This window comes from Cervus elaphus, chromosome X (genome assembly GCF_910594005.1).
Source record: "Cervus elaphus chromosome X, mCerEla1.1, whole genome shotgun sequence".
NCBI lineage: Eukaryota > Metazoa > Chordata > Mammalia > Artiodactyla > Cervidae > Cervus > Cervus elaphus.
The window spans coordinates 30,302,497-30,316,508 of NC_057848.1; the positions used below are offsets into that span (position 1 = coordinate 30,302,497).

Here is a 14,012-nt window from a genome sequence, read left to right on the forward strand (position 1 = left end):
AGGTACCATTACACACCAGTCAGGATGGCTGCTATCCAAAAGTCTACAAGCAATAAATGCTGGAGAGGGTGTGGAGAAAAGGGAACCCTCTTACACTGTTGGTGGGAATGCAAACTAGTACAGCCGCCATGGAAAACAGTGTGGAGATTTCTTAAAAAACTGGAAATAGAACTGCCATATGACCCAGCAATCCCACTTCTGGGCATACACACTGAGGAAACCAGATCTGAAAGAGACACATGCACCCCAATGTTCATCGCAGCACTGTTTATAATAGCCAGGACATGGAAGCAACCTAGATGCCCATCAGCAGATGAATGGATAAGGAAGCTGTGGTACATATATACCATGGAATATTACTCAGCCGTTAAAAAGAATTCATTTGAACCAGTTCTAATGAGATGGATGAAACTGAAGCCCATTATACAGAGTGAAGTAAGCCAGAAAGATAAAGAACATTACAGCATACTAACACATATATATGGAATTTAGAAAGATGGTAACGACAACCCTATATGCAAAACAGAAAAAGAGACACAGAAGTACAGAACAGACTTTTGAACTCTGTGGGAGAAGGTGAGGGTGGGATGTTTCGAAAGAACAGCATGTATATTATCTATGGTGAAACAGATCACCAGCCCAGGTGGGATGCATGAGACAAGTGCTCGGGCCTGGTACACTGGGAAGACCCAGAGGAATCGGGTGGAGAGGGAGGTGGGAGGGGGGATCGGGATGGGGAATACGTGTAAATCTATGGCTGATACACATCAATGTATGACAAAACCCACTGAAAAAATAAATAAATAAATAAAGGGAAAAAAAAACACTCTTGGATAGCGTAGGCTTTATTTTATCTAGAATTAAAGAGCTGTACTACATGACCCAAGGACCCTTATCAGCTTCAGGTTTTGATAGCAAGGGAGATCTTTACTCTTGACCAAACCTATTATTCCTTTAACTTATTATTCCTTATAAGAAAACGTTGCATAGTCTATTAAACTCTCAAGCATTTAATTTTCCTCTATAAAAAGGCAGGCCATTTCCAATCAATCTGAATCCCCCTATACGTGTAGCTTAAAATGACAGGATCATCATTTACTGACCTTACATAAAACATGACATTGGCAGTATCAATTATCACATATATCTTGAAGGAATATTATTCTCAAATTATAATTACACATAAATAGTCAAAAAAGTATTTTACCTGAACTCTAGAGCTAAAACCCAACTCTGGATAGCGCAGTTCCACAATGACTCATACAGAAATCCTAATTAAGACTGATGAAGTATGCCACCCAATGGATGTACTGTCATACTGCACTCATAAAATACACACATACAGGTTAGTATTTGTTATCTCCTTCAGGTTACCAAAATCCACTGGACAGTATCAATAGAAACACTGAAGAGAAAGCAAAGGTGGTCACAGCAGAGAAAGGACAGCTTTCAAGAGCAGTGACATCTTGATACTCCACTGGCAATTCTGATGCATGACCATCTCAAGGAGATCAACGTAGAGAGCTAACAACGTGCACAACACTTTTCTCTATACCCCTCCCAACCTAAAATGGGAGTTGGATAACTGTGGATGAATTAGACCAAATCCCTGAGACCAACTAGGCTATATTCCTTAATCCCTTGCTGCATGGTTCTATCTTAGAAATAGCTCCTTCAATATGACTGAATTCAACTATCAGTTTCTGCATAGCTATTCTCTTCCAACTATTCTTGATGCATTTGTATAGATTCTCATTTACTTCCTTTAGAGTTCTATTACTTTTTCTCCTAATAGTCTACTTCCTCTTGAGACTCTGTTCATGCTCAGGGGGATGTGAGGTTCTTTCAATATCTAGGGGGCTTAATTGTGGAAGACTAAGGGACTTGCACACATAAAGAGATGTTTGTCTGGGTGAAAGCTGACAAGACCCACTTAAGAAGCAACAAAGAAAAAAAAAAGAAGCAACAAAGAGGGAAAGAAATCAATAACACTGGTGGAGGCGGGGGCAGGAGTAATTTCCCCCTATTATATATCCCATTGCTTTTTTCCTACAGTATGTTAAGATATCCAAACTGAAAACGGTTCATAAAAACTTCACAATCTACTATGTAACAGTCATATTATTGTGGACTCTAGAAGTTTCAACCACTAGAGAGCAACTCTGTACCTTCACTATGGCTTGGCCCTGCCAGAAGTGAGAAACACAGTAGCAAGGAGAAAGCAAGTCATAATTAGCAGTCCTGAGTTCTAGTCTCAAGACGGCACACAGGCAGTCGTACCTTTTAGTGCTTCAAATATTCCTGATATTTAAGAAAATTTCTGTAATAAAGATTGCTGTGTGTGCTTAGTTGCTCAGTCATATCCAACTCTTTGCGACCCTATGGACTGTAGCCTGCCAGGCTCCTCTGTCCATGGGGATCTTCCAGGCAAGAATACTGGAGTGGGCTGCCATGCCCTTCTCCAGGGGATCTTCCCAATTCAGGGATCAAACCCAGGTCTCCCACATTACAGGCGGATTCTTTACCACTGGTGGCGGGTCTAAGCCACCAGGGAATAACAAAATAATATTGCTGTGGTGCTAGACAACAAACAAGTAAATTCTAAGCCTAAACTTACATGAAAAATCTACAAAGCTTACTTAATGGCACAAACTTCTAACACTTATTTTTATATGTGGCCAACATGTGTTAGGCCTATGGGGCCCTGCAGGATTTCAATATTCCTAAGCTTATAGAAAGAAACAATGCTTATCCAGGTAACATTACCTTACATTTGCATAGTACATTATGCTTTGCAAAGAGTTTTCATGTCCATTACTTCACTTACACAATTTCCAACATAATGGGAATACATAATCCATAAAAGAACATTCGTTGGATGATCACCTCAAAAAAGTAAAACCAAAAAGATAGATAGACTTGACATGACAGTTACAATGTTGAAAAATGGGAGGTACATGTAACATGCAAGTCTATCAATCCCCAAATAGTATTTCTCCTGAATTCCATTCTAGGCTTTAGGAGAAATGCAAACACGATAACCATACCAATTTAGTTTACAGGAAAGCAAACCCTGAGGCTCATTACTGAAGACAGTCTATATTTTTTTAACACACCTGGAGAACTGAAAAATGCTGGAATCCAGAGGCTTAAGTTGAAGAGAAGATGTTCTGCTTTCTTCTCCAACAGATGAAAGCTGGCTGGGGCTATCAATTCCCTCATACCCAGTCATCTTATTATTCAAGTCATCCATATCTTGAATAGAAGGGATCTTCAGCGGATTAGTGAATACCTAGCAAAGAAAGAAAGAATTCATAAAAATCCTAATTTCAAACCAAATACCAAAGGATGAGTCAATCCTTCTGATGCTAGGAAAAAACACTTGGCCAAATAAAAATAAACTGTTTCCTACACAAAACAAACAGCGCGCAGTAATGTACACTAGAACACTGACCCCAGGCATGTTCAGTTATAACCTTATCAGCTGGATACCAACAGACCTCCCCAACTCACTTATTGGTTCCTGGAATCATCCCATCAACAACACAAACCCAGGCTCCCAAATCACTTTCTTATTCTCTCTTTGGACCCAGTGTAAGACTGGGTTTTCACTCCTCTGAGATCTGTGATGAGGGAAGGAATGGAGGGAATAAGCACTGCAGCAAATGTCTGTGCTGGTCTTGGAAAAATGCATGCGAGAGACTAACATATACTGCACACACAGAAACATGCATCTGGGATCTTCTGGGAGAGCCAGCTTATGAAGATAGCATGAATGATGAAGGTGAAGGAGTATAAAGGGGAGGTAAACTGAATGAGGACAAGGCAGTCCCAGGAAATTTCCCAATCTCTAGATTAGACTATAAAGCCAAGATAGGAGGGTTTGCAACCTGTTTATTAATACACCTGGGTCTTGGTAGAGTGTCAGAAGAAGAATTAGTATTTAATTGCCTCTATCCTCACCAGCCTGACCTACCCTGACTGAGTGGGTGGAAGGTGAATCTAACATGCTGCTAGCAGATATCTCTGGGAAAGACGGTCAAGAGGAAAATCATGCAGAAAGGCAAGGTTGGGTGGGGGAGATAAATGGGTGCTATGGTGGCTGTCAGGAAAGGAGTGTCCCTGAAAGGACGGCCAACCTTATTGCACCCTTCAGCGTCCGGAGCTGGGCAACCATGTCCGAGAGACAGTGCTCCTGAAAATTCAAAACAGCAGAGTCTTTATAAAGCCAGCCAGCCTGAAAGCGGTGGGGGGGGGGAGGGCACAAAAGAACCATCCCTTCTTCCCAAGAGGAAAGCAGAAAGGAGTCACCCGTGAATCCTGGAAGGAAGGAGACTGAGGAAAACCAGATACTCAACAGGAGCAGCCTGTATGAGGATGCAACGTAACCCTGAATACTCCGTGACACCGAATGTGACATTCACACTACCCAGAATCAGTACTGAATCCAAATCTGGGCAATACATGATTTGGCTCTTCTATTTTTATGGTGATCTGAACATCAGTAACAGCAGATCAAAGCAAAAATTAAAAGATCCAGTAAAAAAAAAAAAAAAAGACCACCAGAACAAATGGCTTGTTATTTCTATGCAGCTTTCAAGAGCACTGCTTTCTTCAACCTATGTCTTCTGTTGGGGGAAATTCTGTGTGAGGAAAGGAAGAGGGTAGACCATCTCTCACCTGGTGGCTCTCGTTTTCTGTTGGTACCTTCTTCTTCTCAACAGTTTGATCTCTAGGAGAATATAAAAGTGCTATTTAGTTCACTCATGAACTGTAGATTTAGGTTATAACGTTCCTTCTAAACTAGAAACAGTGTGAGCCTTGCTGAGTAGTTAAGAGTTCGTTCCTGGACTGTGCTACTAAAGAGAGATTTCAAATGCCTTATCAAAAGAGGGTTGGGGTGGGAGAGAGGGAGAGAAACTAGAGCCAATCTCTAGTTGAGACATTCAGGAGATGATTAGAAAGAATAAAGAACTCCAAGAGCAGAGAGGTGAATAGGAAAATCATTAAAAAATCATCTCTCTTCTCAAAATTCCCATCCCATTTGGAAGGGTCAGGCTCCTCTATCAAAGGATATAGACTGCCATCTCGGGTAAGGTATACTCAACTGTTTCTTAGCTCTGCTCAAGTACAGGTCTTCAGCAATGAGTTCTTGTTCCTCTGGAACAGAGCACCTCCTGCAGTACATAGAAGAAGTTATCTTTTGGAAAGAAAATGTCTTTGTGCCAGTACCATACTGTCTTGATGACTGTGGCTTTGTAGTAGAGCCTGAAGTAAGCCAGAAAGATAAAGACCAATACAGTATACTAATGCATATATATGGAATTTAAAAAGATAGTAACAATAAAACAGAAAAAGAGACACAGATATACAGAATGGACTTTGGGACTCTGTGGGAGAAGGCAAGGGTGGGATGTTCTGAGAGAATAGCACTGAAACAAGTATACTATCAAGGGTGAAACAGATCACCAGCCCAGGTTGGATGCATGAGACAAGTGCTCAGGGCTGGTGCACTGGGAAAACCCAGAGGGATCGCTTGGGGAGGGAGGCGGGAGGGGAGATCGGGATGGGGAACACATGTAAATCCATGACTGATTCATGTCAATGTACGGCAAAAACCACTACAATATTGTAAAGTAATTAGCCTCCAACTAATAAAAATAAATGAAAAAAATAAATAAATAAAATTGAAGCATTCATTCTGCTTTTGCACTGGGGAAAAAAAAAAAAGGAAAGAAAATGTGCCCTTGACTTTCACCCTTCATTTTCCTCACAAGTATGACAAGGCAGATTAACCACCATCTAACATTATAGAGTTCATATCCCACCCACATTACAAAATGTGTGGGCAGGTTACTAGGTAGCAATTCTTTTTTCAATGCATACCATATCATTATTTTTGGTGCGTATATCATCCTTCTCCCAAGATACTCAAAGTACTTGACAGCTATAAAATTCGTATGATGGTAGAGAGCATGAAGCATAATCTCTATTTTTACACAGTGAAATTCAAGCACAAGAGAGACCTGCTTGGGCTTCTATAGAAGGAGAATATCACAGACTAGAACCTAGGTCTCCTGCCTCTCATGTACTAAGAAAGAAATCCCCAAGGTCCAGGATAAGCAGGAGCATCCACAGACTGTGATGATCCCTGAAGAGGAAAATCAGAAGCTATGATAGAGAGCAGCACGAAGGGATGAGGAGCTGACATTGTAAAAGAGACAGAACAGAGGCTAGCAAAGAAGAGAAAAAGAGGATTCTATAAATCAAAAGATGTTTGCTATATGTAAAGCATAAAGAAGAGAATTTTAGGAGTATAAGCTGAAAGAAGTACTAGAAAATGTATTCAGTGGACAAAGGCAATCCTAGAAATAAACAGAAACTGATAATAACTGGAAGTCCTATGTTATATCCATTTTATTAGGGGACAAAGTGTCCTGGAAGGTTATGTCTTCTGGACTAAATATAAACTGACAGCATATAGAGAATTCGAAAATGAGACTTCTAAGTACTCAATCTCACATTTTAATCACACCACCCTAAGAGGTACTTAGGCACATCTTTAGTCTATGGGGGAATCCTTGCTTATTACAGAACTGGACTTCATTGCTTTTTATTTCCTCCATTTTCAATGTTTTTTTCCCTTAAAAAGCATACTCTGGTTTAGTACCTTTTTCTCTATTAGCATTTATACCACAGAAAAAAGTTAAGAGAGTCACAGGTGAATTGAAACAAACTGAATTATTATTATGAACCTATGTTACCGAGTCATATACAAATATTTGTTAAATTGAAATGGTGTCCACGATGTGAAAGTCTGGACAATAAAGAAGACTGAGCGCCAAAGAATTGATGCTTTTGAACTGTGGTGTAAGAAAAAACTCTTGAGAGTCCCTTGGACTGCAAGGAGATCAAACCAGTCAATCCTAAAGGAAATCAACTCTGACTATTCATTGGGAGGACTGATGCTGAAGCGGAAAGTCCAATACTTTGGTCACCTGATGCGAGGAGGCAACTCATTGGAAAAAGACCTTGATGCTGGAAAAGATAGAAGGCAGGAGAAGAAGGGGACATCAGAAGACAAGACGGTTGGATGGCATCACCAACTCAATGTACATGAGTTTGAGCAAGTTCCGGGAGATGATGAAGGACAGAGAAGCCTGGCATGCTGCAGTCCATGGGGTCACAAAGAATCAGACATGACTGAACAACTGAACAACAACAAATCTAGATGTTAGCTGTTTCAAGGAACAGATGAAAGTGAAGGTGTTAATCACTCAGTCGTGTCCAATTCTTTTTGATCCTATGGACTGTAGCCCACCAGGCTCCTCTGTGCATGGAAGTCTCCAGACAAGAATACTGGAGTGGGTTGCCATTTCCTTCTCTAGGGGATTCTCCCAAAGCAGGGATCAAACCCAGGTCTCTTGCATTGCAGGTAGATTCTTTACCATCTGAGTGATGGACTATTAGAAAGACAGACATGTAAACAAGCTAAATTGAATGTACAGATTCAAGTATAGGAAGCATATGAAGAAAACTGTCAATTCAACCTGAAATATAAATCCCTTGTTCTCAAATAGCTTACAATCTCTTGAAGAGCCCAAATGTATACATATGAAAAACATCCCCCAAATTCAAACAGTATGTGAACAAATGTGAAGAATTAAATACTACAGACAGCCAGAGTAAAATTATTGTAAACTACTGTCTACAGGAGAAGTATCACACAAAATACTTCTGCTTCCCAGATGATATGATCAGATGGAATATAGAAAGTCACTCTAAGCAAGTGGAATGACAGTATCAAGTCATGGAGAAGGGAATACATGTAGCATGTGTAGGGAAGAGTGAAGCCACAGGCCTGCTAAAGCAGAAGGCCTGTGTTAACATACAATGAATAGGTAAAGACCAGTTAGCACAGGGGCTTGAATGCCAGGCTGAAGAGTGTGGACTTGAGATGAAAAGTGTTTTAGAACAGAGACAAATCAGGACTTATCTCTGGCATAATACTGAGTCTTAACCTTACCTGTACTTTGGGTGGGAATTATAGTAGCAAAACCATCTTGCAGGTAATGTGGATGGATCAACCTTGCCAGGAAGCCTCCTCCATTTCAGACACTCATCACACTGTACCCATGTCTGGTCAGGAATCTTCCTGAATGGAAGAAAACAAAAATATGACTGTCTATATTCTAGCTCTATACTCTTACATTAAAAGGCATACCCTAAAATTGAAAGAACTGAAAGAAAGAAAAGAATTAAACATGAAATGTGTTAGAAATGTTATAGTCCAGGTGTCTAAAATGTATAATCCTAAACTTCACAAATAAAACAATGATAGAACTAGACCAGATATGGATATGAAAACAGTAATAAGTATTAATGTGGTAAGCCACCAAATTATAGAGCTCAACAGTACTTATCCTGGAACCTTATTTCTTGAGTTTAACAAAAGGATAACTTTAACTCTAAAATTTATTAATCAGCAAAAATTTTATATATATTATAATATTACTAAAAAATAAAACCCACAGAATCATTTTATTTGCTTCTATCCAAACCCATGATAGATTTGAAATGCATCTGTGAGAGTTGTTGAAGCAATGTCATTACAATGTCTCCTCTATTTCCGCACAGGCTCCCTAGTCCTTTTTTCCCCTTTCAAAAAGTCTTTGTTTATACTTAAATAAAAATTTTATTAGATAGATATTCCCAAAGTTAATCTTAAAAAGTAGCATAAATTTGATTAAATTTTGTCACTAGAAAAAGTGGCTCCAGTCCAACAACTGGGTTATTAACAGAGAATTCTTCCAGAATTCTACTCTTTTAAAAAATTTTTGGCTGCACCCTGCATCATGTCAATTCTTAATTCCCTGACCAGGAATTGAACCTGTGTGCCCTGCATTGGAAGACAAAAGTCTTAACCACTGGACTGCCAGGGAAGTCCCCAGAGCTCTACTCTTAAAACACATACTTATTCCCATCTCCTTCAGGAAGTGTAACCCAGTCACATACACCTTGGGGTAAATTTGTTTCCCTGTAAGAGGAAATGATCCATATATAAGAGAAGTAGTGTGCATCTAACATGTGAAAGGCAGACCAGACTGGGAAGGGAGAAGGCTAGAGAAAAGAGAGAGGTAGAGGGGCACCTAGGGCCAATTTGAAAAACATGTAATTTAGCCTAGGACAGATTCTGCGTATGTTACATTTATACTGCTCTTATGCTAGACATTTCAATAGTGGTTTGATTCTTTTATGTCTTAGTTCAATATTTTTGTATCTTTTTAAATGGTGCTTTTTTTCTAGTTATAAAAGCAATATAAGCCCATCCATGTTAAAAAACTATAAAATACAGAAAGAAAAATAAAATGTACCAGTAAGTCTTCTACTCAAATACAATGTCTTCTTGTTTAAAACTGTTTTAATGAAGAGAATCCATACACATTCTTGGACACACAGCTTCTTATCTCCTAGCTATAGGCTGCTCCAGCCTTGCAACTCTCAACTCCAAGCTCAGGCCTGACCTCTGGTGTCTATATATTTCTGTACAGCCACTGTTTTATTTGAGGCTTCCCTCATAGCTCAGTTGGTAAAGAATCTGCTTGCAGTGCAGGAGACCGGGGTTCTATCCCTGGGTCAGGAAGATCTCCTGGAGAAGGAAATGGCAACCCACTCCAGTATCCTTGCCTGGAAAATCCCATAGACAGAGGAGCCTGGTGGGCTGCAGTCTATGGACTCACAACGAGTTGGGCATGACTGAACAACTAACACACTGTTTTATTTAGAGCCAGAGAAAGCAGTTTCAGCAGTAGTGCAAGGGGACAGAAAAGGTCATATTAGCTTTGGTTTTACATGCACACACACAAGAGTCTCTTGCAGAAGCACGTCAATATTACTCTCTCGGGAACATGCATTAGAGACAGTAATTCTCTACCTCAGGTTACATGCAGACCATGGTAGATCCTCCCAACCAGGCAGACAGAAGAGGCTTTTTGTGTGTAAGCCTAAATAGGCAGCTGAAGGGGCTATGCTATATTTTTCTCATTGCATCCTTCCAGAAGAGTGTCGTGGTTAAGAATTTGGGTTTGGGGGCCAGACTGCTTTTATTTGAAAACTGGATCTACCACTTTCTATTTATCTAATTTTGAACAAGTTACTTAAGCTCTCAGTGCGTAAGTGTCTACATTTGTAAAGAAGTAATAATATCATCTGCCTATCTCACAGGATTGTTGTGATGGTTAAATATACATGTAAAGACCTTAAACCAGTGTCTGACAGGTAAGTACTAAATAATCATCATTAAACTTCCAGAAAAGGCTGTATAACATATATACACACACTCCAGCAATATATGAACATCTGTTCCATTGCATTAATCGCTGTTTATTTAAAAGGCAAAAAGATTATCTCATCTTAATTTGCATTTCTTTGAAAACCATGGATGTTGGACAGGAATAGAGATCTTTAGAATCGGATACAGTGATAGTCATACAGCAACTATGTGGCATTGAAAACAAAATTTTATTTTTCTTTTTAAGTTTTAAATTAATTTATTTTAATTGGAGGCTCATTACTTTACAATATTGTATTGGTTTTGCCATACATTGACATGAATCAGCCATGGGTGTACATGTGTTCCCCATCCTGAACCCCCTTCCCACCTCCCTCCCCATCCCATCCCTCAGGGTCATCCTAGTGCACCAGCCCTGAGCACCCTGTCTTATGCATCGAACCTGGGAAAACAAAATTTTGTATCAAACATTTGATGATTTCCATTTAAAAGGAACACAGTGCCTACCCCCAAATGAACTTTCAACACTCTAATCTTTGTTTTGATGGTATAATTGACTGTGTACATGTTGTCACACATTCTGCCCTCTGTATTATGCTTCTTTCCTGGCCTCCTGAAGCATTTCAGCCTGATCCACCATTCTGTATGTAATTTTGTGTCTTAGAGTCAGTAAATTCTACATTTTTTCTTGATATGTTGGGTTCTCTATTTCTATTCTCAAATTTCTTGATATGGTTCCAACAATGTTCACTAGAATAAAAAGAAGGGAAGTTTGCTAATATTTCTGAATGCCTACTATATGCCAGGTACTGTGTTAGGCCATCTAACTTAACACATTACTGGCTGGGGATTTTTGCAGAAATTAACACCTGTGGCTGGTGATTTGTTATGTAAGCGAATACTGATTATGTCTCCAGTCAAATGTAAAATAATTATCCTCCAATTAAAAAATTAAAAAAAATAACATTCAGGTAACAAAAGACATATTAATACGTCTCTGGTCAATAATGAGTTAATATACTCAGAGAGATGAAGTGACTTACTTACCTAAGCTCATTCAACTATTAAGAATCAGATTTAATAGAGAACAGACTTGTGGTTGCCAAGGTGGGGGTGGGGGGGTGGGTAGAGGAGGGAAGGAATGAGAGTTTGGGATTATCAGAGGCAAATTATTATACATAGGACGGATAAACAACAAGGTCCTACTGTATAGCACAGGAACTATATTCAATATCCTGTTTCAACCATAATGGAAAAGAATATGAAAAAGAATATACATATGTGTAACTCTGTCACTTTGCTGTACAGAAGAAATTAATATAACATTGTAAATCAATTATACTTCAATAAAATCTAAAAACAAACCAAAAACTAGTAGACTTTTATCCATTATTTAATTTCATGACTTTTGCCTAATTATTCGGAAAGAGAGAATACAACAGTCATTTTTTTAGATTTTGAAGTAATATTCATAACATTTATAGATCTTATGACCTGAAAACAATTTTAATACATTAGATAATATACAGTAAAATTTAAAAAAAGAAGAAGTAGATCTAAATTTTCAACCAAGGAGTAGCTGATTCAAATGGTCATCATCTTCCATTACATTACACTGATGACAGGATAAACTGACAATACTAAACTCGTCATATTTATGATCCAAACCACACAAGTGTTAAACCAGAATGAAGAGGTTTAGAGAACGATGAAATTAGTACCTATGATTTCCTGTTTTTCAGTTAATTAAACTTCCTCATGTGAAAAGCATCATCTTTCCTATTCCTTTCATTTGCCTTATAAGATGTTACCCCTGACACTTTTATTTTCTAAATTTACTACTCACGGTATTGGACTGACTATGGCTGAGGTCTCCAAATTCTCTTGGGAGGTCTTTTCCTTCCAATAAGCATTGAGCTTCTGGGCAAGGGCATTTACTGTCAACCTGAAAGAAAAAGAAAGAAGCATGTCAATGTTAAGAATTTGTTGAATAATTTTGTAATCTTTAAGATGCTCCCACTTAACGGAAACCAGCCATTTAGAATATTCAGCATAGGTTTGAACATCTACACTTCAAGCAACTAGGACAGGAATCTACTGCCTTTGTAAATTACGTGTCAAAATGACAAAGTTCATAATGTTGAATAGTCACTTTGGTTGAAAAGGTTAAGATGGTCCTAAAAAATGCTGTGTTCTCCACATTTTAGAATCACAGTGAGGGAAAATGACATTAGAGACAACGACAGAAGACTACACTGCAGATAAGTAGTTGGGGAGTTATTCAGCTGTCAGATCACTACACGTAAACAATTCAGGACCAAGTTCAAAGTCAGAGGATCAAATACTGCACCCTACCTATTACAAATCAATCAAACAGTAACTTAAAACATGTCTATATGGTTCTTCTTTATCCAAATGCTGATCATAGCAGTTACAGCAGCAATAGGTAACAAAGTCCCCTTCAGCCTTCTATGACACAGCTGTTAGTAGAGGCTATGCCCCAATTATGGCTCTTGCCCTGTCTCTTCTTAAATGAACAACAGCAGACCCAGGGTCAAACAGTATGATGTGCAGCAAATCTGAATTTTACTTTGAAAAACTGGCAATTTCTAGTGAAAAATTTCTGGTTAATTCTACAATTCAGGATTACAACTTAATGTACAGCTGTGCATACATACTTGAAATATTACAAATTTAGTATTTTTTAAAAAAAATCTCGACTCCCCAGATAACTCCACAAAGATTTTGTAGACCTTTCCTTAAGAGAAATTCTTCCTTAACTCCGCCTTGCTCGTATTAGATTCTGACTACACAGAGAAGATTAAATGAACTTTCTTGTAAACTCTTATTCCCCCCTCTGACCTACCAATGTACCGACCTCTATGTTTATATTCTTTCCTGAAGTCACAGATGAAGAATTATTTATTGCTTTCTATTAAAGTTTTATTTAAAATCTACTTTTTAAAAAAGATTACAGGGGCTTCCTTGGTGGTCTAGTGGTTAAGAATCCGCCTGCCAATGCAGAGGACACCAGTTCGATGATCCCTGGTCTGGGAAGATCCCACATGCTGAGGAGCAACTAAGCCCATGCACCACAACTACTGAGCCCATATGCTGAAACTACTGAAGCCCACAGGCCTAGAGCCTTTGCTCCACAAGAGAAGCCACTGCAATGAGAGGCCTGTGCACTGCGATTGCAAATGAAGCGTAGCCCCTGCTCACTGCAACTGGAGAAGACCCACGCAGCAATGAAGATCAAGCATGGCCAAAATTAAAAAATAGTTAAATAAATAAAAAAGATTCCATGGGATTCTGGAAAGCTGGTGGAGTAGGAAGCAAGAATCTGCCTTCCCATAAAGACAACATTTACACTGGCAGAACCATTTGGAATTCTGGAGTCTATCGAATGCTTGTAATTTCCAGGGGAATGCTTGGAGGACAAATTGGGAAATCTCAGCTCTTAGCACAGTAGTAGTTACCCATCTTCTACCCCAGCCCCATGTCAGATGGCTATGCACACATTTCAAGAGTAGCTTGCAGGAATCAGGGTAGGCAAAAAGGACCTCTCCCTCCAAATATTGGGGATCTGTGCTCTGATCTCTGTTTGCTGCTTCTGCTCACAGCATCATGTAACCCCACGGTAACCCCAAAGAAAATAGCTATAAATATACACAAAAGGAAATGAGAAGAATTTAAATGCTTCACTACAAAAAAATCAACT

The 14,012-nt window shown here is 39.0% G+C and overlaps 1 protein-coding gene across 3 annotated transcripts in view; it reads right to left on the reverse strand.

Annotated features, from left to right (window-relative positions):
* Window positions 1–14,012, reverse strand: part of MORC4 (MORC family CW-type zinc finger 4) — a 59,656-nt gene that overhangs the window by 15,012 nt on the left and 30,632 nt on the right. For all 3 annotated transcript variants that reach the window (XM_043895550.1, XM_043895549.1, XM_043895551.1), the window contains 5 exons: window positions 12,138–12,236; window positions 8,027–8,155; window positions 5,109–5,177; window positions 4,681–4,732; window positions 3,117–3,292 (listed from right to left, as the gene is read on the reverse strand). In XM_043895550.1, the coding sequence (XP_043751485.1) occupies window positions 3,117–3,292; window positions 4,681–4,732; window positions 5,109–5,177; window positions 8,027–8,155; window positions 12,138–12,236 (525 nt within the window). The remainder of the gene's footprint in view (window positions 1–3,116; window positions 3,293–4,680; window positions 4,733–5,108; window positions 5,178–8,026; window positions 8,156–12,137; window positions 12,237–14,012) is intronic.